This window comes from Rattus norvegicus, chromosome 14 (assembly GCF_036323735.1).
Source record: "Rattus norvegicus strain BN/NHsdMcwi chromosome 14, GRCr8, whole genome shotgun sequence".
NCBI classification, from domain to species: domain Eukaryota; kingdom Metazoa; phylum Chordata; class Mammalia; order Rodentia; family Muridae; genus Rattus; species Rattus norvegicus.
Genome location: NC_086032.1, coordinates 43,357,131 through 43,383,831, shown reverse-complemented (window position 1 = coordinate 43,383,831; position 26,701 = coordinate 43,357,131). Strand labels below are relative to the sequence as shown.

Here is a 26,701-nt window from a genome sequence, read left to right as displayed (position 1 = left end):
TGAGAGAGGCAGTGTAGACTGGGGAAGCTTGCATGGGAAGTCTCTGTGCCTTCTACTCTACCTCCATCTATAATTTTGGACTAGTAAAACAGCAAAGGCAAGTGAGAGAGACCTCTAGATTTGGACGTTAAACTAAGCCACTTGAAACAGACTTCCCAATAGTATAATCATGCAGGCCACATATGTAGGCAGAAGGTCCACTGGGGCAAAAAATCACTCTCAGTGATGAAGCATGGGACTTAACTTAAAAATATCCCTTTTTCAGAAACCTGTAAAAGATGGCCACATTTGAGAAAAAGCACACTGTCTGCGTCTGACAAGTCTGTGAGCTCTACATTATGTCTACAAAGCTCATATAAGCAGGATAAGAAACACAACTTCATAATGTAACTAAAAACAGAAACTCATCTTACCAATCTGATGTCCTTCTTGGCCCTCTGAGAATCAGCCTTGGCTTGGTCATAGGTTAGGACCTTACTCTGTGCACACCACATACTGAGATTGTGTAAAACCTGGAAAAAACAGAAAGAAGACAATGCCAGGGTAAGAAATGGCTGCTCTTCTCCTATCCTGTGCAAGTTTCAAGAGTGGGAGGCTAAAGTCCTGGCAATTGCCAAGAGCTGGAAGCTGACTCAGCTTCTCTCCCAACACCCACATGGCAGCTCACAACCATCTGTAACTCCACTTCCAGGGAATCGGATGCCCGTTTTTGGCCTCTGCCAATCTAGGCACACAAGTGGTGGTCAATATGAATACAGGCAAAATACCAATCCACATAAAATAATAAAATTAAATTTAGAAAAGTAACAACTTCCCCAAAATATATATCTAACTCACCTGTCTGACATCTTGATTAGCTCCCAAAATTATTTCATTCATAGCTGGAGGTGGGATCTTTAATCCCTCTTTAAATGCAATAGACAGCATTGCACTCTGAAATTAACAAGCAAGGAAATTATTATTGATATTTTTTTAATGACTAGCACCTAAAATTCTATAAATATTTATGAGATACTTTTAAAAATTGACCCTTGAGCTGAGTGTGGTTGCTCAAGCCTTTAATCCCAACACTCAGGAGGCAGAGGCAGGCAGACCTCTGAGTCCAAGGTTGGTCTGGACTACAGAGATAGTTACAGAACAGCCAGGGCTCCACAGAGAAACCCTGTTTTGAAAACAAATTGACCCTTGAATTTTGAGTGAGCAATCATCATATCTTAAATAAACCTCACTGGCTACAACACTGACACTGCCTAAAGTTAAAAATCAACCTTTATATAAATATAATAATGTCATTTAAAAATACTCTGGGCCAGTGTACAGGCTAGTTTTTTGGTTGGTTCTCCCCATCCCCACCCCCACCCCCCGGAGCTGAGGACCAAAACCAGGGCCTTAAGCACTCTACCACTGAGCTAAATCCCCAATCCCATACAGGCTATGTCAACCTGACACAAGCTATCGTATGCCTCCATAAGATCAGGCTGTAGGCAAGCTGGCACAGCATTTTCTTAATTAGTGATTAATGGGAAAGTGCAGTTCATTATAAGTGGGGCCACCCCTGGGCTGGTTGCCCTGGGTTCTATAAGAAAGCAGGCTGGGCAAGCCATGGAGAACAAACCATTCAGCAGCACTCCACCATGACCTCTGCCTTAGCTCCTGCCTGTTTAAACTCCTGGCTTCCTGGCTTCCTTAGGTAGTGAACAGAGATGTGAAAGTGCAGGCCAAGTTGTCTTATCACAGTATTTCATCATAGCGACAGGAACCCTGAGACAACAAGATGGCTCAGTGGGTAAAGGCACTTCCCATCATGCTAGGTGCCTGAGACTGATCCTAGAACCTGTGGTAGGAGAGAACTGGCACCCAAAAGATGCCCTATTACCCCCACATGTACACCCTATCGCACGTGCATGAGCACACGCTCCCCAAAACACTTTTTAATTCTTTGCAATTACAATCATCATACCTTAATCTGTTCAACTCGAGGTCTTTGGAAACGAAGATCAAAACAATAATGAACCAATGAGCGGATTTTGGGGTGATTTCTATCATTGCACATACAAATGATGGGAATTTTCGTATGCTTTATCAGGCCTATTAGCTCCTAAAAGGAAATTTTAGAATATAAAATAATTATTTTTAAAAATAAGATATTCAATAGATTTTAGTATTTTTTTTTTAAAAAAAAGCTCTCAACTGCTACAATTATCCACGCACATAACTTATTTTCTTAATCTAAAAGCCAACAGGAAGACAAAAGCCCCAGTGCTTGTGTTACCTGAATTCCACCCCTGTCCTCATTGCCCGCCATGCCATCAACTTCATCCATGATGAGAGCATGCCTCGCACTTACAGAAGGAGATGCTCCACCTGACCAGGTGTAGGAAAGGGCAGAACACAGTAATATTCAACACACATTTAAATGCCAACAGCTCCAAGAGTTAAGCCATAAAAAAAATTCTCCCAGCCCCTCTGCATTTCCAGTGTCTCTTCCCAACAACTCTCTTAAAGCCCATGCAGAGATAGCCAATACATATTTAAAACCTGTCTGCATAAAAATATGTACCTTACGGTTTTTCACTTAATAAATTTTGGTCATTGATCTATTTCCATCCATCCATATATCAATAACACCTCTCTTCCTTTTAAGATTTATTTTATGTATACAGGTGTTTTGTCTGCACACCAGAAGAGGTAATGTTTACCCCAATAACACTTCTTTTTAATGTAATTTAATATTCTCCTTTAAAATATATAATAATGTAGTTTATTGATAAAATATTAAGATGCTTCTAAGCTTTTATATCACTAATATCTAAATATCCCCATATGTGTGCATGTGTCTACATGTGGGACTATAATATGTGTTTATGTCTTCATGTCTGTATGTGTGTCTATATGATGAGAGCATGTGGTCCACCTGTATGTATATGTATGTCTATGTGCGTACATATATATATATATATATATATATATATACACACATATAACATTATATATATGTTTGTGTGTGTATATGTACATGCATGTGTCAGTATGTGTGTATATGTATATACCATTCTGCACATATTAAATATAATGACAGCTAAATTCCAAGAATTGAAATTCATAGATTAGAAATTATGTATGATTTAGAATTGAGGAAAAATGCCAGACTGCTAAAGAGTTGTATTAACTAACACTTCCACAGCCACGTACAGGAAGTAATATGGAGACATTGCTCATTCAGAATAGTATCTGCCTTGCAAATCCTAGAATATACAGGAAAATCTTGGGCGTGGTGATGTGCACACTTCACACCCTCACACCCACACACAAAGCGGGGGCGGGGGGGAGGTATTTTCTGAGCAATTTCTTTCAAAAACTAATTTCTAACATTAAAAGTACCATGGTTCTATGCAACTCTCCATAGGCATGTGGACCCTTGCCTGATACACCTTCACTTCCCCCATGACATCCAGCCCTCCAGGACCACCTGTCACAACCTTACCTTCCACAGCGATCACATCTTCTAGCTCCAAGTTGGCCCTTTCATTCTCCAAGGGTTTCTGAATAAATATCATCCTTTCACTGCCCCAAACATGATTACCTCCTCAACCGCAGGCCTTATCACTCATGTGAAACAGTGTATTTCTTTTCCCCATTCTCCTTTACAAGATTCACCTATGAATTGTCTAACATCACATACCAAAAAAGAATGGGTATGCACACATTTTTATCACATTCTCAGAAACCTCTAAGACCACAGAGCATAACTAATGCTCCAAAAGAGTTGTGTCAGGGGCCTTTCCTTTCTTGATGCCTCAGGATGCTTAGCACACAGGAGTGCTCACTAAAGAACACGGAAGTGATTTGTTTTCTTAACCACATCTATAGCTCCAGCTCAAAAGGGCACATACATATATAAAGGGCACACACTTGTATAAAGGGCACACACTTGTATAAAAGGGCACATACATGTATAAAGGGCACATACATGTATAAAGGCCACACACATGTATAAAGGGCACACACTTGTATAAAGGGCACATACATGTATAAAGGGCACACACTTGTATAAAGGGCACATACATGTATAAAGGGCACACACATGTATAAAGGGCACATACTTGTATAAAGGGCACATACTTGTATAAAGGGCACATACTTGTATAAAAGCCTTTGATGCTGGTGTTGTTCAATGACTCAGCAACAATTGCTTTCAGACTGTTCTTACTCCGAGTATCACTCGCATTTAGTTCCACATAACTGTAGCCCAATTCCTAGTCAAAATATTAAAAATCATTATTAACACAGTGCAAATAATCCTGGGCGGTAGCTAATTAATAAACACAAAGGTTCCAAAAGTCACATTAAAAATGAGTAAAAAAATATTAAGTATGATATCAAAAGGCAACAAATTTAATTATTTCCCATAGCATTAGAGATTCTTTTTTTTTTTTTTTTTTTTTTTTTTGAGCTGGGGACTGAACCCAGGGCCTACCGCTGAGCCAAATCCCCAACCCCAGCATTAGAGATTCTTAAAACACCATACAGACACACAACACACACAGTTTAGTCCTAAAACCAAAGCTGGTAAGCTATGTATGATGGCTCGTGCCAGGTTATTAGACCACCTGCCTCTATCATGGTGGGTGTATTCAAATAACCCTTACTTAATAATGGCTGTCTTAGTGAGGGTTTCTATTGCTTCGATGAAACACTGTGACCAAGAAGCAAGTCAGGGAGGACAGGGTTTGTTCGGCTTACACTTCCATATCACTGTTGATCATTGAAGGAAGTCAGGACCACCAGCCCAGGGATAGCAAACCCACAATGGGCTGGATCCTCCCTCATTGATTACTAATGGAAAAATGCCTTACAGCTGGATTTTACAGAGGTATTTCCTCAACTGAGGCTCCTTCCTCTCTCTCTGAGGTCTGGCTTGTGTCAAGTTAACACAAAATCAGCTAGTATGTGGCCCTAGAAAGTAAGAGGGGGAATGCAAGGAGGGCACCAGGACACAGGCGGACAAACTAAGAAGTTGGCAGTGCTGCAAGGAAAAAAGGAAAAGCATGCTACACAGGGCTCGGTACCACCTGCAGCCATGGCGTCTACTGGGCCCCTAGTAACACATCCTCTACCTATAAGGGAAATGGATGCTTTTGTAATAGCCAATAGAATAACAGGTCTGAGGTGCTTTTTTAATTTCCTTGGTTTTTTGAAAAAGATTTATCTCTCTGTGTCCTGGAACTCACTGTGTAGACTAAGCTGGCCTTGAATCAACAGATTCACCCGCCTCCCCAATGCTGGGATTATAGGCATGCACCACCACACCCAGCCAGAATAATAGCTTTTTTTTTTTTTAAAGAAATGACAAACATCACTAAAGCCAAAGAAAATTCTAAAGCTTGACCTTAGAAAAATATACACTGTAGGTACAGACAGACAGACAGACACACACACACACACACACATGAGCTATCTGATCACTGCACTATGACAGGGCACCAACCTGACACACAAGAGAAGCTGTAGTGGTTTTGCCAACACCTGGAGGGCCAGACAGCAGTGCTGCCTTGAAACTGGAGCCATCATCTTTGCTGGCAACTTTGCCAAATTTTGCTGCTAGGGAAGAGAAGTTCCAGAGTATTAGCGTGCACATCTTTCAGACAAAACGAGCAGAAGGAACCCTCCGTGAATGCCCAAGAGCACCCCAGAGCAGAGAGGAGAGTGAACCTACTGCACTACCAACAGCAAACGAGACACAGGCCACTGTGCTGAGACACAGGCCACTGTGCCGGTGCTTAATTCTGCTACTTCTGGTTTCCTCCAGGGCCCTGAGCACTCTCTCTCTCTCTCAGGCCTTCAGACACTGGCACTGGTTTTTCTTCCAGCCCAGTAACACACACATCCCCTTAACCCAGCTCTGCTCTGGGCTCCGAGTCTCCTCTAGGGCTGAGCACTCGCATCCTCTTTCCTGAGCACACACCAGCATTTCTAGAGCTCCCTGCACTCACCCTACCACAGGACTCGCACATGCATTTTAACAGCCGGTTCATAATCTCCCCCACTCGCTGGGGGCTCCTAAAGGGCCTGCTTTGTTCACAGAAGCACCCCCAGGGCCTAATACAGCACTTAGCCCTGAACAAGACTCAGTAAATACTTGCTGACAGGCAAATGAACCGTGCATGAGCAAGACCATGCATGCAACTGAGCATTACATGTTGACAGACACACACAGAATGACTATAGTTGTGAAATCACCATGCTTTTTCTCTTCTGGAGAACTCTTGTGCCAGTTTCTGAGCCAGCGTAGCAGTTTGTTGGCACAGCTCTGGTCACCCTGCTGTCCGATTATGTTCTTGAGTGAGGTGGGCTTGTACTTATCCACCCAGAGCAGGCACTCCTCTCTGCTGGCACTGTGGCTGCCATGAGGCTCCTTGGCGTCCAAGCCCCTCGGACACACACGTTCCTCCTCCTTCACTGCCTTCCGAGGGCTGTGCTTAAGGGGAGTCAGCTTGCTCTTTTTAGGCTCCAACTCCCTCTTGGTTGGACTAAGTTTTCTTTTTCCCTGATCATTTTTTTGGGGTGTTCTCTCCAATTTGGACTTTTCTTTCTTCATCTGAAGAGGAAATCAAAAAGCCTGATGAAATACCAAAGATTTCTATCCTGCCACACATACTCCAGAGGCAAACTGACATAGCCAAGTGAGCTACTGCAGCTAGGCTGCTGTCACAATGGACGATCAGTGTCTGGAGTCACCACCCCCCAGCCCATGCCCAGAAACATGCCCAGAAAGCCAACACAGTGACCATTTTTAAAATAAAAAGATAGGGTCATGAGGTAAACAACAACTTCTTTTAATGCCTCCTCATTAGTTTTAGACAGCAGCACTGTCTGTCACTGTCGCCATGAGATGGGAGGCGCTATACATCACCTTCAATAAACCAGCTTGTCTTACACACCTCAGCCTCAGCAGCGATTTCGTACTTGGATTTTTTGCCCGGCATAGTTCGAATCAGATCCAACAGGCCGTCTTCATCAAGGATTTTTGTTCCCAGAGCTGCTGCCTGTTGATTGAAATACAAGTCATCAGAACTGCATCGAAACAGTTCTTTCTGTAGCAGAAAATCATTTTAAGGCCTACAGTATGAAGAAACACACTGTTAACTAAGTAATGCTGTAATTTACTTTTAATTATTTTTAAGATTTATTTTATTACTTTGGATGTTTAAGTGTTTTGCTCATATGTATGTCTGTGTACCATGAGCATGCCTGGTACTCAAAGAGGACTTCAGATCCCCTGGAACTAGAATTATGGACAGTTGAAAGTGCCATGTGGGTGCTGGGAATTGAACCCAGGCTCTCTCCAAGAGCAAGAAGTGCTCATACCTGCTGAGCCCCAACACTGGAATTTAAAAGAAAAAAAAAATCACCTCAAAATTATCAGTAAAGATGAAATCCAGTAATGGATATATGAATTATGAAAGAGGTTATAAAGCTAGTTTTCCTAGTTTCAACTCTGTTGATGGTGGCACAGGCCTTTAATCCCAGCACTTAGGAGGCAGAGGCAGGTGGATCTCTGAGTTCAACATCTACAGAGCTGTTCCAGGACAGCAGGGCTACACAGAGATCAAAAAAACAAAACAAAAAAACAAACAAAAAGGGGAAAATGTAAATAAATAAATAATCAATACTGAAAGCACTAAGTTCGTTGTGGCGCTCCGGCTTCAGAAGGGCTATTCTCACTGCACAAACGCTCCTATGAGATAGACAGGGTAATGCCACTACACAACACATTTGCAAATTCTTTACCGTTTAAAAACAACCATTAAAAAGAAATGGGACTAAGGATGTGGCTCAGTGGCTAAGAGTGCTGGGTACACAAGCGAAAGAACCTGAAATCAAATCCCCAGTGCCTACATCAAAAGCTGGGTACAGCTGTGTATGTACTTCTAACTGCAGCTCTACCAAGGTGGAGACAGAGGTGGCTTCCTGGACACTGGCCTTGGCCCAGGTTCAGTAAGACTATCTCAAAGGAATAAGGTGGAGAGTAACAGAAAAAGATAAGTAACATCCTCTTCTGCCCATTGCTCCAGCACACGCACGCACGCGCGCGCGTACACGCACACACACGCACACACACACACACACACACACACACACACACACACACACACAGAAAGAGAGAGAGAGAGAGAAATGATTGAAAGGCAAGGAAATACAGATTTTGAGACCTACTTGAACTATGAAGCAACAACGTGGCAAAGAATTTAGATAGGAGAGAGAGAGGAGAAGATCAGCCATGGCACTACATTCCTATAATACCAGGACGAAGGAAACAGGTAGAAGGATCCAAGAGTTTAAGACCAGCTTAAGCAATGTGGCAAGATCCTTTTCCTCAAGGAATGAAGGATTAAAGATGTATTTCAGTGTATCTAGCATGTACATGGTCTGGGTTCAATGTCTAGCACAGACAGACAGACAGACAGACAGACAGACAGACAGACAGACAGACAAATAAGCAAGCTCCTTAAAGATGGTATTTTAGGGCTGGCGAGATGATTCAGCGGTTAAGAGCACTGACTGCTCTTTCAGAGGTCCTGAGTTCAATTCCTAGCACCCACATAATGCCCATCTGTAATGGGATTCAATGCCCTCTTCTGATGTATCAGTGATGGTGTACTCAGATAAATAAAATAATAAATAAATTCTTTAAAAAAAAAAAATGGCATTTTAGTTACAGTTCCTACTATGAGAAAACACATAACCAAAAGCAACTTAAGGAACTTGCTTAAAGTATGTCACTGAGAAAAGGGAGAAAGACAGGAGCTCAAACAGGGCAGGAACCTCAAGGCAGAAACTGATAGAGGACGGCTGCTTACTGGCTTTCCTCTCACAGCTTGCTCAATCTGCTTTCTTATAGTCCCAGGACCAACAGCCCTGAGGTGAGAGTGAGCACCACCCCCAGTGAGCAGGGCCCTCCCACATCAGTCATCAATCAAGAAAATGCACCTCAGGCATATCTAGTGGGGCATTTCTCAACTGAGGCTCCCTCTTACAGAATGACTCTAGTTTGAACTGACATAAACTAGCCAGCACGAGTGAGTGCAGACCAGAGTGGTGTGGCATCATTACTTCTGTGGCTCTCTTTACCTTTGCTCCCTAGGAAGGAACAAAGTCAGGAGAACCAAAGTCCAGCTGTTCCATGCCCTCTTACGACTGACTCGTGTGGCAATCATTTCCATACCCTCTGGCTAGCAGGACTCAGTATGTCCATCTCTGAGGGATACTGACTTGGAGCAGCACCCCCAATCAGAAGCCATGTCAATCAATGAGGCAGCATCCTGGAATGCTGCTGGGACAGAGCCTGTAAGACCCATCCCAGCTATAATGACCATCCCCAATGCTCTATTTCCTGCCTGGCAGACAGCTACCTCACAAGCACAAGGCCAGGCTTGATGCCCATAAGGCTGACAGAGGTTGTGGCTGGGACTCTCTGGGTTAAGCTCCTGAGCTGCTGAAACATCCTAGCCAGTGACTACCACCTTGTCAGGGCAAGTTAAACCAATTAGTCAGGTATCGTATAACTCTACTACTGACCTGCTTCTTCCTCACACTTCCAGTAATGAAACGGTAAGATAGGATCTATAGCGGTATGTATCAGAAAACTCAGAACTTAAAAAAAAAGAAACTAAGTTTGTATGTTAAAAAATTTTAAGTTTTAAATTAGAATATATAAAGTCAAGTAAACTGCAACTATGTTTCCAACTGAGTAACCAAACTGCTTGAACCAAACTTCACCTTGAAGTAAACTACTACAGTAGTCCCAGCAGACAACACAGCATGTGGGATGCAGAGAAGACAAATCTGTAGGGTGAAGGCCAGGGCAGTACCGCAGTCACACTGCCATACTGCAGCAGGCAGGCCCTGTGAGAAGAGGTAGCGGAACCCACCTTGTCACTCTTGGACTGCCCGCTGTCCCGGCCCATGACGAGGTAGCTGGTTTTCTTGCTCACGTTTCCTGTTACTTTCCCCCCATAACGTTCAATTAGAGACTTGGCTTCTTCTCGTTCGATGGACTCCAGCACTCCGGTGATCACGAACGTCAGGCCCTCCAAGCAGTTTTCAGCTCCCTACAAAACCGAGAGAATGGAGCAGAGAAGAAATTGTAAGGACGCTTTTTCCAAAGGAACAGTGGCAGCCGAGGCACCAGCCATCATAACAACCCCAGCAGGAAACCTGGCTAGGAAATTACAATGGAGCTTCAGTGAACCCTGGGGTGAATCCTGTTGAACTCCTTACATAGCTAACTTTGAACAGATATCAAAAGAACAAAGAGAACATACTGTTGGCAAACATTCAAATTGCCTGCTAGTGCCCTTCTCCACTTTCCACATTTAAATCAGTGATTAGTTCTGCACCTCTAAGTAAACAATCAAATGTACCCAGCCCACTGACGCCTGCTGCTGCGGCTGAAGCCAGCTTTGCTTCTGGAAAGCTTATCTAGTATGAGCTCTCCCCACTCCCTCTGAGAGAAAAGCAGAGAAACTGCTAGAAACATAAAGGTAGGAATGCATCACCCACGCCCCCTGGAAAGATAACAGCTAATCTAAGAGCTGACCAGGCTTCTTTCCTCCTAAGTCTGAACTGCAACTCTCTAAGGTGACAAATTTTTAGTTTTTATAATAAATCAGCTAAATTAGACACCCAAACAGATTACATAAGGAGTACACGATATGCTGTGCTCCTTATTACTCTGACCAGAACTGAGATTGGTAAAAGAGGAAAGTTTTGAAAAGAAGTTAAACAAAGCTCGACACATACCCCAGCATCGGCCTGATCAGTCCCCTCCACATAACGAAGCTCCTGCATTTCAAAGCCAACCTCCTGTGTCCTGAGTGTTCTACCTCCCCTGTCCATCCTCCTTTATCTTCAGAAAATGGCAGGCCTCCCAAGGGTATCAACCAAATATGCCATATCAAGTTGCAGATAGGCAATATGTTAATATTTATATTATTAATATTTTTAGCCTTATATTAAGGCTGGACCAGGCAACTCAGTACGAGGAAAAAGGTCCCAAAATCTGACAGAAGAGTCAGAGACAGCCCCTGCTCCCTCCAGTCACTGCATCAGTGTCTCCACTGTTCTACTCATCCTGTTCTTGCTGAGGTCAGCAAGGACCACTACTCGTTTTACTTGGGCAATGGACAAGATTGCATCTGTCTTCTCTTTGTTGGAACTTCCATGACATGATGGACCATAACAATCACTCATCCTAAGAACACCCTTTCTCACTCCCTTCTCTTCTTTCTCTGTGCCTGCATGAGTGGACGCCCTTTCTTTCTCTTCCCCCACCTTCCCTCTCCCTGTGGTGACTCCCCTGGCCTCAATCCTTGGGGCCAATGAGCTCACAGCGTCCCAGTAAACCTGCCTTTAATATAATCTAAAAAGACAAGAACACCTGTTCTTGCTTGCACTACTCTGATGCCACCCATCAGACTTTCTCACGTCTGTCTGTGCCTGCTACTCATCAGGCCCACTTTGGTTTTCACGGTCCATTTCATAAAGAACTGTGATAAGGCCCTCCACTTGGCAGCCAGGGTTTCTTAGATGACAGTTCTCCCTCCACACTAGCGACACACTAATACTGTAGAGGTTCACGTGCAATCAATCCCTCACAGTCACTTGTCTACTGAGCACCCCCACAAAGATACATCACCTAAATCACAACTCAGCCAACATCAAAACACTCTGCCTTGATTTACCCAGATGTTTGTGCCATCACCAGATCATTTCTGGAACCCACTCAGCTATAGTTCTCACTTCCTATTATCGCCAAGTCCTATATGTTTGTCCTGTTTCATTAAAGACCATGTCACTTGGGGCTGGAGCAATGATGCAGTGGTTAAGAGCAATGGCTGGAGGGGCTGGGGATTTAGCTCAGTGGTAGAGCGCTTACCTAGGAAGCACAAGGCCCTGGGTTCGGTCCCCAGCTCCGAAAAAAAGAACCAAAAAAAAAAAAAAAAAAAAAAAAAAAAAAAAATCTCCCAAAGAAAAAAGAGCAATGGCTGATCTACTAGAGGGCCTTAGATGGATTCCCAGTACCCACATGGAGAGCCACAGCCACTGTAGTTTCAGTTCCAGGGGATCAGTGTTCCCTCTAGCTTCTGTGGGCACTGCAAGCACATGGTACACATACATGCAGGCAAAGCTCCCATATGCATGAAATAAAAATAAATAAATCTTTTGTGCATGTGCACACATTCTCTTCGGGACTTAGAATATGCCTCTATGGTTAAGTGCTCTTCCAGAGAACCTGGGTTTAATTCCCAACACCCACATGGTGGCTCTCAACCGTCAACAACGCTAGTTCCAGGAGCTCCAACATTCTCTCTGGCCTCAAGAATGCACCAAGCATGTACATGGTGCATAGACATACATGTAGACAACCATCTGAAAATCCAGTTCCAAGTTCTTGAAGAACATCTTGGACTCCTTTCTCAAAGCACATAACAAAATTACTATCAGATAGGAAGGCACTCGCCATGCCATTCCTTAAGCTCTGAGTAGCACAAAGACAAAGACACGGGACTTCTCCCCAGTGCATGGAAAGGCACATCCCTCCTCAAGCTACTCACTGTCTACAGGAAGACATCTCAGTGTCCACAGCATGAGTCAAAATGTGAACACAAACATCTAGTTCAGAAAACAGCAGCTGACACTTTCTGTTAGTACTGGTTCATTAGCTCCTTGCTGACGTAGCAGTGAATGCACACCAAAACCATGAAGCATTCTCACAGAGCAGCACACTCTTCGTGACCCTTACCTTGGGTATTTCTTTGGAGCCCAGGGCTTTGGGACCTTCTCGATTTAAGTAGCTTCGATAAGCTTGATAATTGGTGCGCTTCTTTTCAGAATCTTCTGGGCTTACAGACTTTGGGCAGAAGAAAAGAAAAAAGACATGTAAAATTAAAATGTGCCTCAAAAAAATTACAGAAAATTCTATTTAAATATTAGATAATTTACATATATTTATATATATTACAGATAACTTGCATATATATATGTATATATATATGTATATATACATATATATATAAATAAAAATAATATCCACTTCTAGGTTTCTGATCCAGAGATACTGGGTGTGTCTAGGACATGTGTATTAGGGAGGGGTCTCCTAAATAGCTTTTAGAACTATAACACTGTGTCATTATTTATTCTTTCCAATTTCTATTTTATATTGCTTTAACTTACGAGAGTAAGTCCAAATCTCTTGAAGTAGACAAAATATTATTTTGTATAAATAAGTGACATGATCAATAAGATAGTTAAGCTGGTTATGAGTTAAACTATTACAGCTCATCCTAGGATCCAAGTCCCCTGCTGCTATTGTTGTTGAGACAAGAACCCACTGTGTAGACTAGGCTTGCCTGAAAATCACTATGGAGACCAGGCTGGCCTTGAACTCAGAGATCTACCTATGTCTGTCTCCAGAGTGCTAACATTAATGGCATATACTATCATATCTGGCCCCAATCCTACTTAATAATCATTCTCACCCATTGAAAGGGCCACTCAAATTATGGGGGGGGGGGGGGGGGATCTAATTATAGCTGTCTCAATTATGTACCCTGGAAAGCCATATTTTTTTTCCTTTTTTTCTCCATCTTTATTAAATTGGGTATTTCTTATTTACATTTCAATTGTTATTACCTTTCCCAGTTTCCAGGCAAACATCCCCCTAACCCCTTCCCCTCCCCTTCTATATGGAAGTTCCCTTCCCCGGAAAGCCATATTTTTAACAAGATTCAAAATATGATCCCATAAACCAACTAGGAATGCTATTCATTTGTAACAGTAATTCTTCTTTGTGAAAGTCTGAAATTAAAAGCAACTTTGAATTGTCTACATGCCTGACTGCCTCCTTGTTTGTTCTGAAACAAGGTCTGTCTCACTATGTAGCAGAAGCTGGCCTTGAACTATCAACCTTTCTTCCTCAGCTTCCCAAGTGCAGAGATTACAGGTATGCACCACACCTGGCTATAACTGAAGCATATTCAATTACTATGTCAGAATTATTTGACTAAGATCATTTGAATTTACTAAACTCTGATGCCCCCCCCAACTACTTAAGTATAAGTTCTACATTACTTCTAGTCCAACTACAAAAAACACCATAAAAATGACAGTATCACTTTTTAAATTTTTATTTCCTCCTTCCCCCAAAAATATTACTCTTTGTAAACTTCCCCATGAACTTTAGCATGCCTGAAGAAAAACTCCCCCTGATAAATATTTATTGAAGAAAAATCTGAGGCCAAAAAGTTAACTGATGCTTCAAGCATGTTTATGAGAATTTCCTGCAAACAAAAGCATTTCAACATCTTCACCACTTCACAGCGCGCGCGCGCACACACACACACACACACACACACTGGTGATGAGCAGTTAAAATAGGCACTATTCTGCCTTTAATGCTAAATGCCTAAGAGGCATAATGGAATAATGGTTTCTTCTTGTAGATCTAAAGTGCTTCCAAACTGGAAATTCAAAACACCATTATCAGGTTGGAGAGATGATCAGCAGTTAAGAGCACTGTTCCAGAGGTCCTGATTTCAATTCCCAGCACCTACATGGTGGCTCACAACCATCTGTAATGGGATCCAATGCCCTCTTCTGGTGTGTCTGAAGACAACTGCACTGTACTCATATACATAAAAATAAATAAATCTTTAAAAAAAGTTTATCTTAAATATATCTAAAGACAAAGAAAATTTCTTTTGAAGTGCTAGCTGTCTCTTGAGAGGCTCTGCCAGAGTCTGACAAATACAGATGTTCTCAAACACCATTGGACTGAAAACGGGGCCCCAATGGAGAAGTTAGAGAAAGGACTGAAGGAGCTGAAGAGGTTTGCAACTCCATAAGAGGAACAACAATATCAACCAACCAGACCCCTCTGAACTCCTAGGGACTAAACCACCAACCAAAGAGTACACATGGAGAAACCCATGGCTCCAGTCGCATATGTAGCAGAGGATGGCATTGTCTGGCATCAATGAGAAGAGAGGCCCTTGGCCCTGTGAAGGTCAATTCCCCGTGTAGAGGAATGCCAGGGCGAGGAGATGGGAGGGAATGGGTGGGTGGGCAGGGGAACACTCTCATAGAGGCAGGGGGAGGGGGAAAGGGATAGGGGGATTCCAGAGGGGAAATCAGGAAAGGGGATAACATTTGAAATTATGAAAAAAAAAAGAGAAAATTCCTTTTGTGGTTCTGAGGGCCACAGATAGGTAATCTTAGAAAAGTTACTTAAATTCTTTCAGCCTGTTTCTTCATCTTTACAACAAATAACAAAAGTAAATACTCAAAGATTATTGTGAATATTATGGAATATAATTTATGAATATGAGCATTGTTTCATATATATAATAGCGATACATATTGGCTCATTTCCCATATTAATAATGAATATTCTTGAAGCGATTTAAATGAGATGTCTTCTGGGGACCAAACAGGGAGTCAAGTATATTAAGCAAGCACCTGACCACTGAGTTACACCCCCAGCTTCAAATTATGTTTTTACAACAACTTAGGAACATGATAAACAATCCAACTAGAAGCGCCATGTACTCCTAAATTACACACTTTCATAAAGTCCCTACCTCTCTTTTAGTTGGAGAGCCTTTCGTTTTCCTAGGAGTTGTTTTCTCTCCTTTGGGCTCAATGGCACTTTCTCTTTTTGCAGCCAGCAGTTCTGTTTCTTTGTAAGAATTTTCTTCTTGTGCTTTCATAAGAGCCAGCTTGGAGCTGGCCTTGAGAGAGGAGCAGGCTTCCTTCTGGTGAGCTGATCTGCAGGGCTGCTTGGTGCCTTCTGAGCCTCTACCCTTGCCGTACTTAGCAGGACTGTAGGTCTTTCTTCCAATTGAGAAATGCTCTGCTTTTACAAAGGGAAAACCACGTTTGTTATTTGGGGAATATGACAGCCTACATCAACATTTCCTTCAGCTTTCAGCAATGTGATTTTAGTACCACATAGTATCACACTATTTCAAAACACTTACTACTTTAGTTTACACAGCATACTTAATTTTTAAACATATATTCACACAGTATTTCTTTGTGACCAGTTCAAATCAAGAATTGTAATTTTAAATACAAACTATCCATGTGATATATTGTAAACAACACTGAGAGAAATGGATGTAGTCCAATAGTACACTACCTGTCCACCAATGCACTAAGCCTGAGATCAAACCCAAATGGTGTGAAAAGACAATGATGTCCTTCCATAGATATGCTATAAAATATACAGAGACAAAACATATTGACTGGAATTTGTTACACAGAATTCTGTAGCAGTGAGAAACCCCAAATCCTGAGTCATCAAGGCTGAAAAGTACCACACAAGCAGATTTACCTCTATAATCAGCTCATCTATTATTAGTCCCCCACATCTGCAGGCTCCACTCACGGGTCAGCCAGCCATGAAGAGAAAATACTTTAATTGTGTATATACAAACTATGTACATCTATCCTGATGACGATTGTCTAACAATCAGCACATAACTACTTGTATGAAAGTAATCTAATAATGGTTTAAAGTATATTGGAAGCCAAGCTGTCTGTAAACTATATGTAAATTCTACCCTTTTGCATAAAGAGGCTGAGTGTCCACTGACATGGGAACCCACATGGGTCATGAAACTAATGTTTCACAAACAATGAGGGGGCATCTAGGCCATAGGTTTAATATCCCAACTACTCAGAAGGCAGTGGCAGAAAGACTGTGGCTTTAAGTGTAAAGCACAGAATGATTCAAGTCCAGCCTGGATAACTCAGTAGAACCTTATCTCAAAGTAAAAAGTAAAAAGAGAGCTGAGAATATAGTTCAGAAACATCACTTAAGTAGCATGTGCAAAGCCCTAGATTTAATCTCTTGTATAGCAAAGTAAACAGAACAGGGTAAGAAAAGGCAAGGGGTGGGTGACTGCATCAGTAGATGGTGCAGTATCAGGACCAATGCAGAACAGGCCATCCAAGATAATCTGAAGAGCTTCAGATGGTCTGATGACCCAGAGGCTGACCCTGTGACACTTCCTCTAGCATGAAAAGCTCAAGTCATTTGCTTCTGTGTCACCCCACAATAAAACACACATACCAATGGGTACTCATACATTAACAAAGTGTATCTCAATACAGTCTTCATAACATTAAATGCAGAAGGGTGTTCTCCTCCAGTATTTAGCTTTCAAAGTGCAGATAATCTTTGACTTAGGACTGTTCAACTTAAAAGCTTTCAACTTTATCTTAGAGGCAAAGGGGAGAGGGGATGGGCTAGGGTTGTGGATGGGAGACCAGGAAGGCGGACAACATTTGAAATGTAAATAAATAAAATAGCCAATAAAGAAAAAGTTTTCAGGCTGGAGAGATGGCTCAGCAGTTAAGAGCACTGACTGCTCTTCCAAAGGTCCTGAGTTCAATTCCCAACAACCATATGGTGGCTCACAACCATCTGTAACAGAATCCAGCAATGCCCTCTTCTGATGTGTCTGAAGAGAGCAACAGTGTACTCACATAAAATAAATAAATCTTTAAATTAAAAAAAAAAAAAAACCCTATGTCTATCAATTTAAAAAAAAAGAAAAAGTTTTCAACTTTTTGATGGTACAAAAGAAACATACGAACAGCAGAGAGATGGCTAATTTTGAGGTTTGATTTTATAGGAATGTGACTGTAAATCAGACTGCCATCTCTGTGGGTTCCACATGCATGGATTCGGCAGCCTCTCCAATATCAGGCATCAGAAGTGAGATTCCCCAGTGCGCTATGCTGCTGACACTCACAAGGCTGGACACTCAGCTGCACTTCTCACTATGACATGATTCAACTGCTGACAGAGGCTTGGAGCACAAGCACATCATGAGCCTAGCAGTATCGTCATCTAAATGGAGCAGTCAAACAGTTCTCTGAAACGTCCACCAGACAACTGGTGAGAGAGAAGAAGGGTTAAGCAAAGCTAGCAGCATTCTCTTCTGCAGAGACAAGCGAGCGCCATCTTTACCGTTAGCAGGGCTCTTCTGCTTTGCTGCTTTGCTTAACTCAGCTTTGGCAGGTGAAAATGATTCTCCCTCTTCAGAGTCCTTTCGAGCCTAAAACAAGTTTTAAAAGTGTCAGAAGTATTAAGTAATAGGAAAACTATTGCTATAAAATGTGTTGTTAAAACGAATTAAATTTTAAATTTAAGGGTCACCTTCCAAACCAGCAAGATACCACAATAAACTGCCATCCATTTATCCACAAAAATTACCACAGCAAAGGAAATGTTTAATTACTTCATTTCACTGATAAGGAAACATGTGGAAGATTATGGCAATAATTCAATAGACACCTTGTTTCACCCAAGTCTCCTAACCCGGAAATGGAAGTCTTATTAGTCTTCCTTTATCTCAACTCCCAAACTACTAATACAATATCATGCAGCTGCATACTAAAATAGAAACAAACAAAACAAAACAAAAGCAGGAAAAAATGATAGTGATGACTCAGAGGTTAAAAGCATGAACTACTCACTCTTCCAGAAGTCCTGAGTTCAATTCCCAGCAACCACATGGTGGCTCACAACCATCTGAACTGGGATCTACTGCCCCCTTCTGGTGTGTCTGAAGACAGCTACAGAGTACTCATAAATAAGTAAATCTTTTTAAAAATCCCTTTGATAATAAAGGTAAAAGCCACTGTGTGAGGCAAGCTCTGCTTTATTTCTTGAAACCTTTTAGAAACAATAACATTGTAAATGATACACACACACACACACTGTAAATTTAAACCATGTAGCTAGTGGGAAGGCTCAGCAGATAAAGCCATCGTCCCACATATTGCACCTACACAGGGACCTGAGTTCTGATCCCCAGCAACCATGGGAAAGCCAAGCATGGCAGTGCACTCCTGTAACTGCAAAGCTGGGAAGGACACAAGGAGGATCCTGGAGGCTCACTCCCTGGTCAGCCAACTTAGAAGAAATGGGAAGCTCCGAGGTAACTGAGGTGGAGGGTGAGACCTGACATCTATCTCTGGCCTGCACATGTACACACATGTACACACATGTACACACATACACATGCCATAATGCTACCTTTTTGGTCTTAGGTTCTTCATCCAACAAGGCCAGTGTTCTTGCAAATTCTTCATCTTCATGCAACTGCCTCTCCAGCTATAAAAAGCATAACACAGTAAGATGCTTTTGGCTTTTGTACCTAAAAGTTTTTAAATGTGTAGTTCATATGTTTAGAAAAAAAACAGAAAAACTTCCTAAAAATAAGTCAAGTATCACATGTTCTACAGCATAATAAAGTTAGCATGTTTCAAATTTGTTTATTTCATTTTTAATTATTTATTGTGTATGTGGGTATGGATGCCATGGCACAGGTAAGGAGGTCAGAAGACAACTTGTAAGAGCTGTTTTTCTCCTTTTGAGCCCCAAGTACTGAACTCCAGCCCTCAGGCACTTTCATCTGCTGAGTCACCTTACTGGCCAATGGAGGTACACGTGCTAAAGTGGAATTTCTTCATAAAATCTGAGGTCACATTCTCTCTTAATGTTCTTAGTATAACTGTTCTCCTCATTATGTTTTATGCTTTGTTTATTTGTTGGAAGGAAAATCTCATGTGTATACTTGCATCTATATGTGGGTATGTACACGAGTGCAGAGACCAGATGAGAGCATCAGATCCGCTGGAACTGCAGGTATGAATAGCTCTAAGCTACTGACACTGGTGCTAGCGAATAAACTCAGGTCCTCTACAAAGTCATTACTAGCTCTGAGTCATCTCTCCAACCTCGCCCACCCATCTTTTCTTTTTTTTTTTTTTTAAGATAGGGTCTTACAACACAGTGGCTGGCTAGGAAGTCAGGATGTAGACCAGAATGGCCTCAAACTCACTGAGCTCTGCCTGTCTCTGCCTCCAAAGTGCTGGGATTAAAGGCGTGCACCACCGCGCCTGGCTTATCCTCTCCCAGCCACCCTTGTGGAAGGCCCTGTCTCATTATGTCGTCCTGGATGGTATGGAAGCTTTGTTACACCAGGCTTTGGACTCCTGAAGATCATGGAGCTCTGCCTGCCTGTGGCTCTTCCTCTTGAGTACTGAAGTTAAAGTGTGTCCAACACACCCAGCTTGCTTCATGTGTTTGAAGCTCTAGAAGAATCTCTGGATTGAATCTCAACCTAAGGGACTGAAAATATGGCTCAGCAGTTAGGAGTACATACGGCTCTATAAGACAGCCCAGGGTAGGCTCCCAGGACTGGTGCTGGTAAGTTCAAAACTGTAACTCCAGCTCCAAGGAGTCTGATGCCTCTGACCCCAACGGGCAACTGTATTCATGCTCATACCCAAACAAACACACACACACACACACACACACACACAAGTAAAAATAATAAACCTGTTTAAAAATCTCAATCTATAAGAAAAATAATCACCCATGAGACACGTAAACAGGAAATCTAAGAAATTTAAATTTTTGTATCTAATATAGGGAGATAGCTGAGCAATTAAGAGCTCTTGATGTTGGGTTGGGGATTTAGCTCAGTGGTAGAGCGCTTGCCTATCAGGCGCAAGGCCCTGGGTTCGGTCCCCAGCTCCGAAAAATAGAAAAGAAAAAAAAAAAAAAAAAAAAAAAAAAAAGAGCTCTTGATGCTCTTCAGAGGACCCTACTTAGATTCCCAGCACCTCCAAGGCAGCTCACAACTGTTTGTAACTCCAGTTCCAAAGACTCTCCCAGGCTCCACATCACCAGGCACACATGTGGTACAAATATCTATGTAGACAAACCCCCATAAGCATAAAATAATAAAAAAATTTACAGAAGAGTATTTTCTTTGTGTATGATAGTAAGAACAGACAAATACCATCAGCACTTTAACTACCAGGACTCTATCAGCACAGAGACACCAGAAGCACCTATCACTGCCAAACACTTCTGCTTTCAGCAGAACAGAGCTGAAGACCAAACAATGAAACACACTTCTCATTTTAAACTCACCTCATGTGCCTGGTAAACCTAACCGCCCAGCCTAGTATCCAACAAATCTTACATTATTCAAACAAGAAAAGTCTGCAAACCACCCAGTCTGAAAGAAGGCTGAAAGCTAGGACAAGCTTGATGAGAATGCAGTAAACACGTTCTTCCTTGTAATTAAGAAATGAAGTAGCCACACTGGACAAATAGATCACTAGAAGAGACCACATGCTTACTTACCATGTGCAAGTTTCTCCATTTCAACTCCACTAGCAAAAAGTGTATGAACCCATGCAAAGTAGGGATAAAGGAAGCAGACAGGGCACCCTTACGTGCTTCCTGTACTAGTATCTCTTTTCTACAAATGAACTATATACCTAATTACTGAAGTCAATGTGAACATCTTAATCACAGAAGTAACTGCAACTCTACTAGCAGCATCCAAGGGTTTCTTAACAACACCACTTTTCCACATCATACTCGGTATTATATTTATGGTAACAGAGATTCTGGGTGTTTTAGAAGGAACTGATATACTGATATACTTCCATTAGAAAATGCCAGGCAGGGCTGGAGAGATGGCTCAGCGGTTAAGAGCACTGACTGCTCTTCCAGAGGTCCTGAGTTCAATTCCCAGCAACCACATGGTGGCTCACAACCATCTGTAATGGGATCTGATGCCCTCTTCTGGTGTGTCTGAAGACAGTGACAGTGTATTCACATACATAAAGTAAATAAAAATAAAAAACAAGAAAGGGAGGGAGGGAGGGAGGGAGGGAGGGAGGGCAAGAGGAGGGAGGAAGGAAGGAAGGAAGGAAGGAAGGAAGGAAGGAAGGGAGGGAGGGAGGGAGGGCGGGCAAGAGGAGGGAGGGAGGAAGGAAGGAAGGAAGGAAGGAAGGAAGGAAGGAAGGGAGGGAGGGAGGGAGGGAGGGCAAGAGGAGGGAGGGAGGAAGGAAGGAAGGAAGGAAGGAAGGAAGGGAGGGAGGGAGGGAGGGAGGGAGGGAGGGAGGGAGGGAGGGAGGGAGGGTGCCAGGCAGTGCACACCTTTGATCCCACCACTTGGGAGGTAGAAGCAAGTGGATCTCTGAGTTTGAGACTAGCCTGGTCTACTGAGCTAGTTGCCGGATAGCCAAGGCTACACAAAGAAACCCTGTCTCAGAGGAAAATAGGAAAGGAAAGGAAAGGAAAGGAAAGGAAAGGAAAGGAAAGGAAAGGAAAGGAAAGGAACGGAACGGAACGGAACGGAACGGAACGGAACGGAACGGAACGGAACGGAACGGAACGGAACGGAACGGAACTTATTACTTGGTTATGGCATGTAGTAAAGGACCCTGTGTTTAACACAATGTTTATTGTCATTGACTTCATGTGGCATTTGATATACTGACTTCAGTATTTGATAATGGACAGTTACCATGAATAAAGAGATGTAAAACTGGAGACGGGATTCTTAGAAGATAATTAGGAAAGACTATCAATGATTAACATCCTGAAAGTCTTTCATTAGATTAATAATTTACCCAAAGAGTCTAAAAGAATGTGATAGAAATAGGAAAACAGGGGACTGTGATGTCCTTTGGTTCTTTGGGAAAAAGTAGATAATCCTCTACTGTTCGGCAAAGATAAGGCAAGTTAGGTTCCTGAGAATGACTTCACATGGCCACTCTCACTACAGTGAGTCATCAGGACACCTGGTTAGAGATAATATAATTCCATATAACCAAAAACAAGGAAGATGTTTTGGTTTTGGTTTTTGTTGTTGTTTTGAGACAGGGTCTTACCATATAGTATTGGCTGGTCTGGGACTTGCTATGTAGACCAGACTGGCCTCAAGCTCTTTTAGAGATCTGTCTACCTCTGCTGGGACCACCATACCCAGCTAAAGAATATTTGTAAAACACTAAGTGTGAAGTGTCCGGCTAACAACATGAAGAACCATACAGGGTACTACAACAAGCGCTGAGACATAATCAGCCCTGGGGACAGGACTTGAAAGCTACATATAGAAGGCATCTTTATCACAATTTCAATAAACAGTAACAGTCCTGGGAGTTTAGGAACAGGACACCCACTCTAAGAAACAGGGAAGGGGTCCACAAAGCCCTAACAAAGCTTTAGACGATGAGCACTCCCGGTGAACTTCATCCGTACTCAGCATCTGCAAACGCCCGCTCGTCCAGTCTTCCCACCCCTTTCACCACTCCCTTAGTCCCTCTGCCAGTCCTCTTCATCTCCAATCTGAAGACCAATCCTAAAAGTGTTTTTCTTCAGTTTTTCTCCTCAAGGTGTCATACAGGTGTACAAGTATTAAGCCCCACACAAATGCTAATCACTTCCAAATACTCAACTTCAGCTGAGTGCTAGGCTTGTCTCCTCATTCCTCCACTACCTCCTCTTTTTAGTTCATTAATGTATATCTGTGTGTATGCATGGGTGTTCATGTGGCGCACAGAGAACAACTTTTCTTCTACCTGTACATGGATCCCAGAAATCAAACTCAGGTGGCCAGGCTTCCATGTCAAGCGCTTTAAACTGAGCCGTCTCATGGCCCCCAGCACAGAACTCCTAACTTCTCTGTACCTGCATCCTGTGTTCTGATCTTCGTAACAGCATCACTGTCCATCCAGCTGCTCAGGTCACCTCTTACCATCTCTCCCACTTCCACCCTGACACAAGCCAACATCTGCCATACCCTAGCAATCCCACGCTGGTCTGCTTTTGCCCATGCCCAACCACTGGGAAAGACTTCCATTATCCTGTCTGCATTACAGAAGCCAGTATACTTAAGACCCACCAAGTCATGCCACTTTATTAAAGACTCCAATGTGTCTATCTCACAGAAGCTAAATCTGAAGTCCTAACCAATCAAAGCCCCTTTCCTAGGTACTGAAGATCCATTGTGACCTACAGGACTTGCTGGTAGCTACCCGTCCAAATCACCTAACTTCCTTCTCACTCATTTGTGCAGCCATACTGATCTCCTGAGCACACTTCCTCTTTATGATGCTTACCCTTGCAGTCCTGTGCTTAGTGGGGACTTGAGTAATCAGCAGTGGCTCCCTGTGCTTCATTCTCTGAAACAATGCACTCCCTCCCTACCTGGAACTCCGCTTGCCCTCTTTGCATGCTTGTGACTTCCCAGCATCTTGTTTTCCTCCTTGTAATCACCTACTACCTACAGCCAGGCTAGGAACTCAGTAAGTGATCAATAAATCCTCTTCAAATAAGGGTTTACAGCTCTAACCAAAAGCAGGTTTCTAAGTCAGTGTATATAGTAACTAAGGCCACTGGACAGGGTATGTATGCTCAGAGTGAAAGCAAAAAGAAGACAGGAGAAAACGAAATTCTTTCAAATACACTAAGAAGCCTCCTATTCACAGAACTTCATAACTTTTACATAAATAAGTATGTCAGAAACATCATTTATATTCTACAGGAACTTATATTCTCATATACTTTATTTTTTACACCGAACTCCTAATGAGGCTCAATTTAAAATTAGAGTAGAGCAATCCTGAGCTAATCATGGCTGTGCACCACTACAATCCCAATACTCAGGAAACTAAGGCAAAATTGTGAGTTCAAGGCCAGCCTAGCCTACACAGTGAATTCTGGTCCTGCGATGGATGGATGGATGGATGGATGCATGGATGGATGGATGGATGGATGGACGGACGGACGGACAGACGGATACACGGGGATGGACACATACAGACAAACAGATATACAAACAGACAGACAGAACTTATTTAAAAAGAGAAAAGGATTAAAACCACCTTGACTGTTTGCCTGGCTAACATGAGTTCCAAGCTAACACGGAGCGGACATTGATAATTAACTGCGACGGTTATACCTCTGCATCTTCATCAAGCTGCAGCTGCTTGGCGATGGCCTCATCATTTAATCTGGAATCATCTGGGGTTTGAGAAGACTGTATTCCAAAGAAAATCAAGCAAGATAAGCATAAATCCAGCTAAAAATAAAGTTTTGGGCTTTTTGGTTTTTTTTGTTTTTTTTTTGTTTTTCTTTTTTCTTTTGGAAACACTAACTAAACACATTAGTGAGAAATAGGCCACAATCCATGCAGCCAAAGTCAAGTTTGTGGCTGTTCTGGTAACATCCAATCTCATAAAGACTACTCTACAGACAGATGACTATCATTTTGTTCTATTGATATGTTCAAAAGAAGTGTGCACAGCACCCACACTATAGGTTAATGCTTTGGCCAGCGAAACAGTCTAAAATATTAGCAAATCACTGTCAGCATGGACAGTCGTGAAGGCACAACGAATCAGCGCACACTACAGCTGATGTACCTGTAGGTCCATTTCCTAAATGGCCAGGGAGAACGAATTCAGTATCTGTCAAACTAAAGATCAGCATGGGTGCACTCTGTTAAAACAACATATTATCCCATTTCAAAATGCAATGTGTAAATCAACAATAAAAAAAGTTTACACTTTGAAAATTCCATTTAAACTCTAAGAACCAAGACTTTTTCGTATAATTAAATGTTTTCCTGCTTTCGAGTACAACACACACACACATATTCTAATTCCCATATCTTCCAGAATGAGGATGATATTTATCTACATCACACAAAACTATCTCTATTAATAAAGCATGTTTACTTTATGAATCCCAAGGTTAGTATCCATGAATGGATATCAATTCCATTATGTAGCACAGGCTGGCTACACTAATGCTCTTCTTGCCTCAGTCTCCCAAGTGCTGAAGCTTTGGTGCACACCAGCACACCCAGCAACTCTCACACTCTTGCTTGCAAGCCAAACACTTACCTCTTTCTTTTTGCTCGCCACCATCTTCTTCCCAGATCTCTGGACACTTTCAGTTCCAAAATAATCAAGCACTGATGTCGGTGTTAGTTTTATTGGTGATAACGGTTTACTCTTAGTCTTAGTGTTTTCTTCATTCTTTTTCACGTTTGATGCTCCAAGGTAACTGTTTGTAGATACTCCATTCTCTTTTGATTTGGAGGCTGCCTTTTTACATAAAAAGTCATCGTCTTCATCTTAAATGGAAAATATTTTTGATAAAGCATAGGTCTTAATTATATAAACTAATCATTTTTACCAGCTTTAAAAAAATAAACACCTAATACCTTGAGTTGTTTTCTTCTTCCTATCCTCTGGATCTAACAGACACTCTGCCGTTTACAAGGGCCAGGTCTATGGCTGGCTGCACAAACATTCATAACACACCTACTATATACCAGGCACTGAGGATACAACTAAGGGCTAAGAAAAGATACAGCAGCGAAAGATGCATTCCCAGACCTCACAGAATGCATAGTGTCCAGGAAAAGAAGATACATTAATTTTATACATATTTACATACATGTATGTGTATATAAACAAATACACACATTTTATCTTCAAGCTGCATGAAGAAAAAGTGAAACAAAATAAAAGTAAGGAGTGATTAAGGATACAAGAGGCCTGAAGTCCAATCTCCAACAGTGACTCTGTACCTCCAAAAAATGAATGATTAGAGAGGGGATAATTCAGTGGAAGAATACCTGCATAGCACACATAGGAGACTGCAGGTTCACATCCCAACACCATAAAGGAAAAGGAAAAAGAAGGAAGAAAGGAAGAAAAAGGGAGAAGGGGGAGGGGGGGGGGGAAGGAGAAGGAGAGAAAATGTCCAAGAAACTGTTCTTTTTGATAAAAGCAATCATCAAAA

At 42.2% G+C, this 26,701-nt stretch overlaps 1 protein-coding gene across 15 annotated transcripts in view; it reads right to left on the bottom strand.

The window, feature by feature from the left end:
- The window catches only part of Rfc1 (replication factor C subunit 1), a 75,261-nt gene that overhangs the window by 11,197 nt on the left and 37,363 nt on the right, over window positions 1-26,701 (bottom strand). For 3 of the 15 annotated variants that reach the window (XM_063273687.1, XM_039092517.2, XM_039092518.2), the window contains exons 5-19: window positions 25,795-26,027; window positions 24,849-24,926; window positions 19,112-19,189; window positions 18,041-18,128; window positions 15,642-15,916; window positions 12,806-12,913; window positions 9,933-10,112; window positions 6,942-7,046; window positions 6,241-6,598; window positions 5,489-5,601; window positions 4,142-4,256; window positions 2,273-2,364; window positions 1,961-2,098; window positions 838-933; window positions 414-512 (exon numbers count right to left, since the gene is read on the bottom strand). In XM_063273687.1, coding sequence (XP_063129757.1) covers window positions 414-512; window positions 838-933; window positions 1,961-2,098; window positions 2,273-2,364; window positions 4,142-4,256; window positions 5,489-5,601; window positions 6,241-6,598; window positions 6,942-7,046; window positions 9,933-10,112; window positions 12,806-12,913; window positions 15,642-15,916; window positions 18,041-18,128; window positions 19,112-19,189; window positions 24,849-24,926; window positions 25,795-26,027 — 2,156 coding nt within the window. 15 annotated transcript variants of the gene reach the window in all.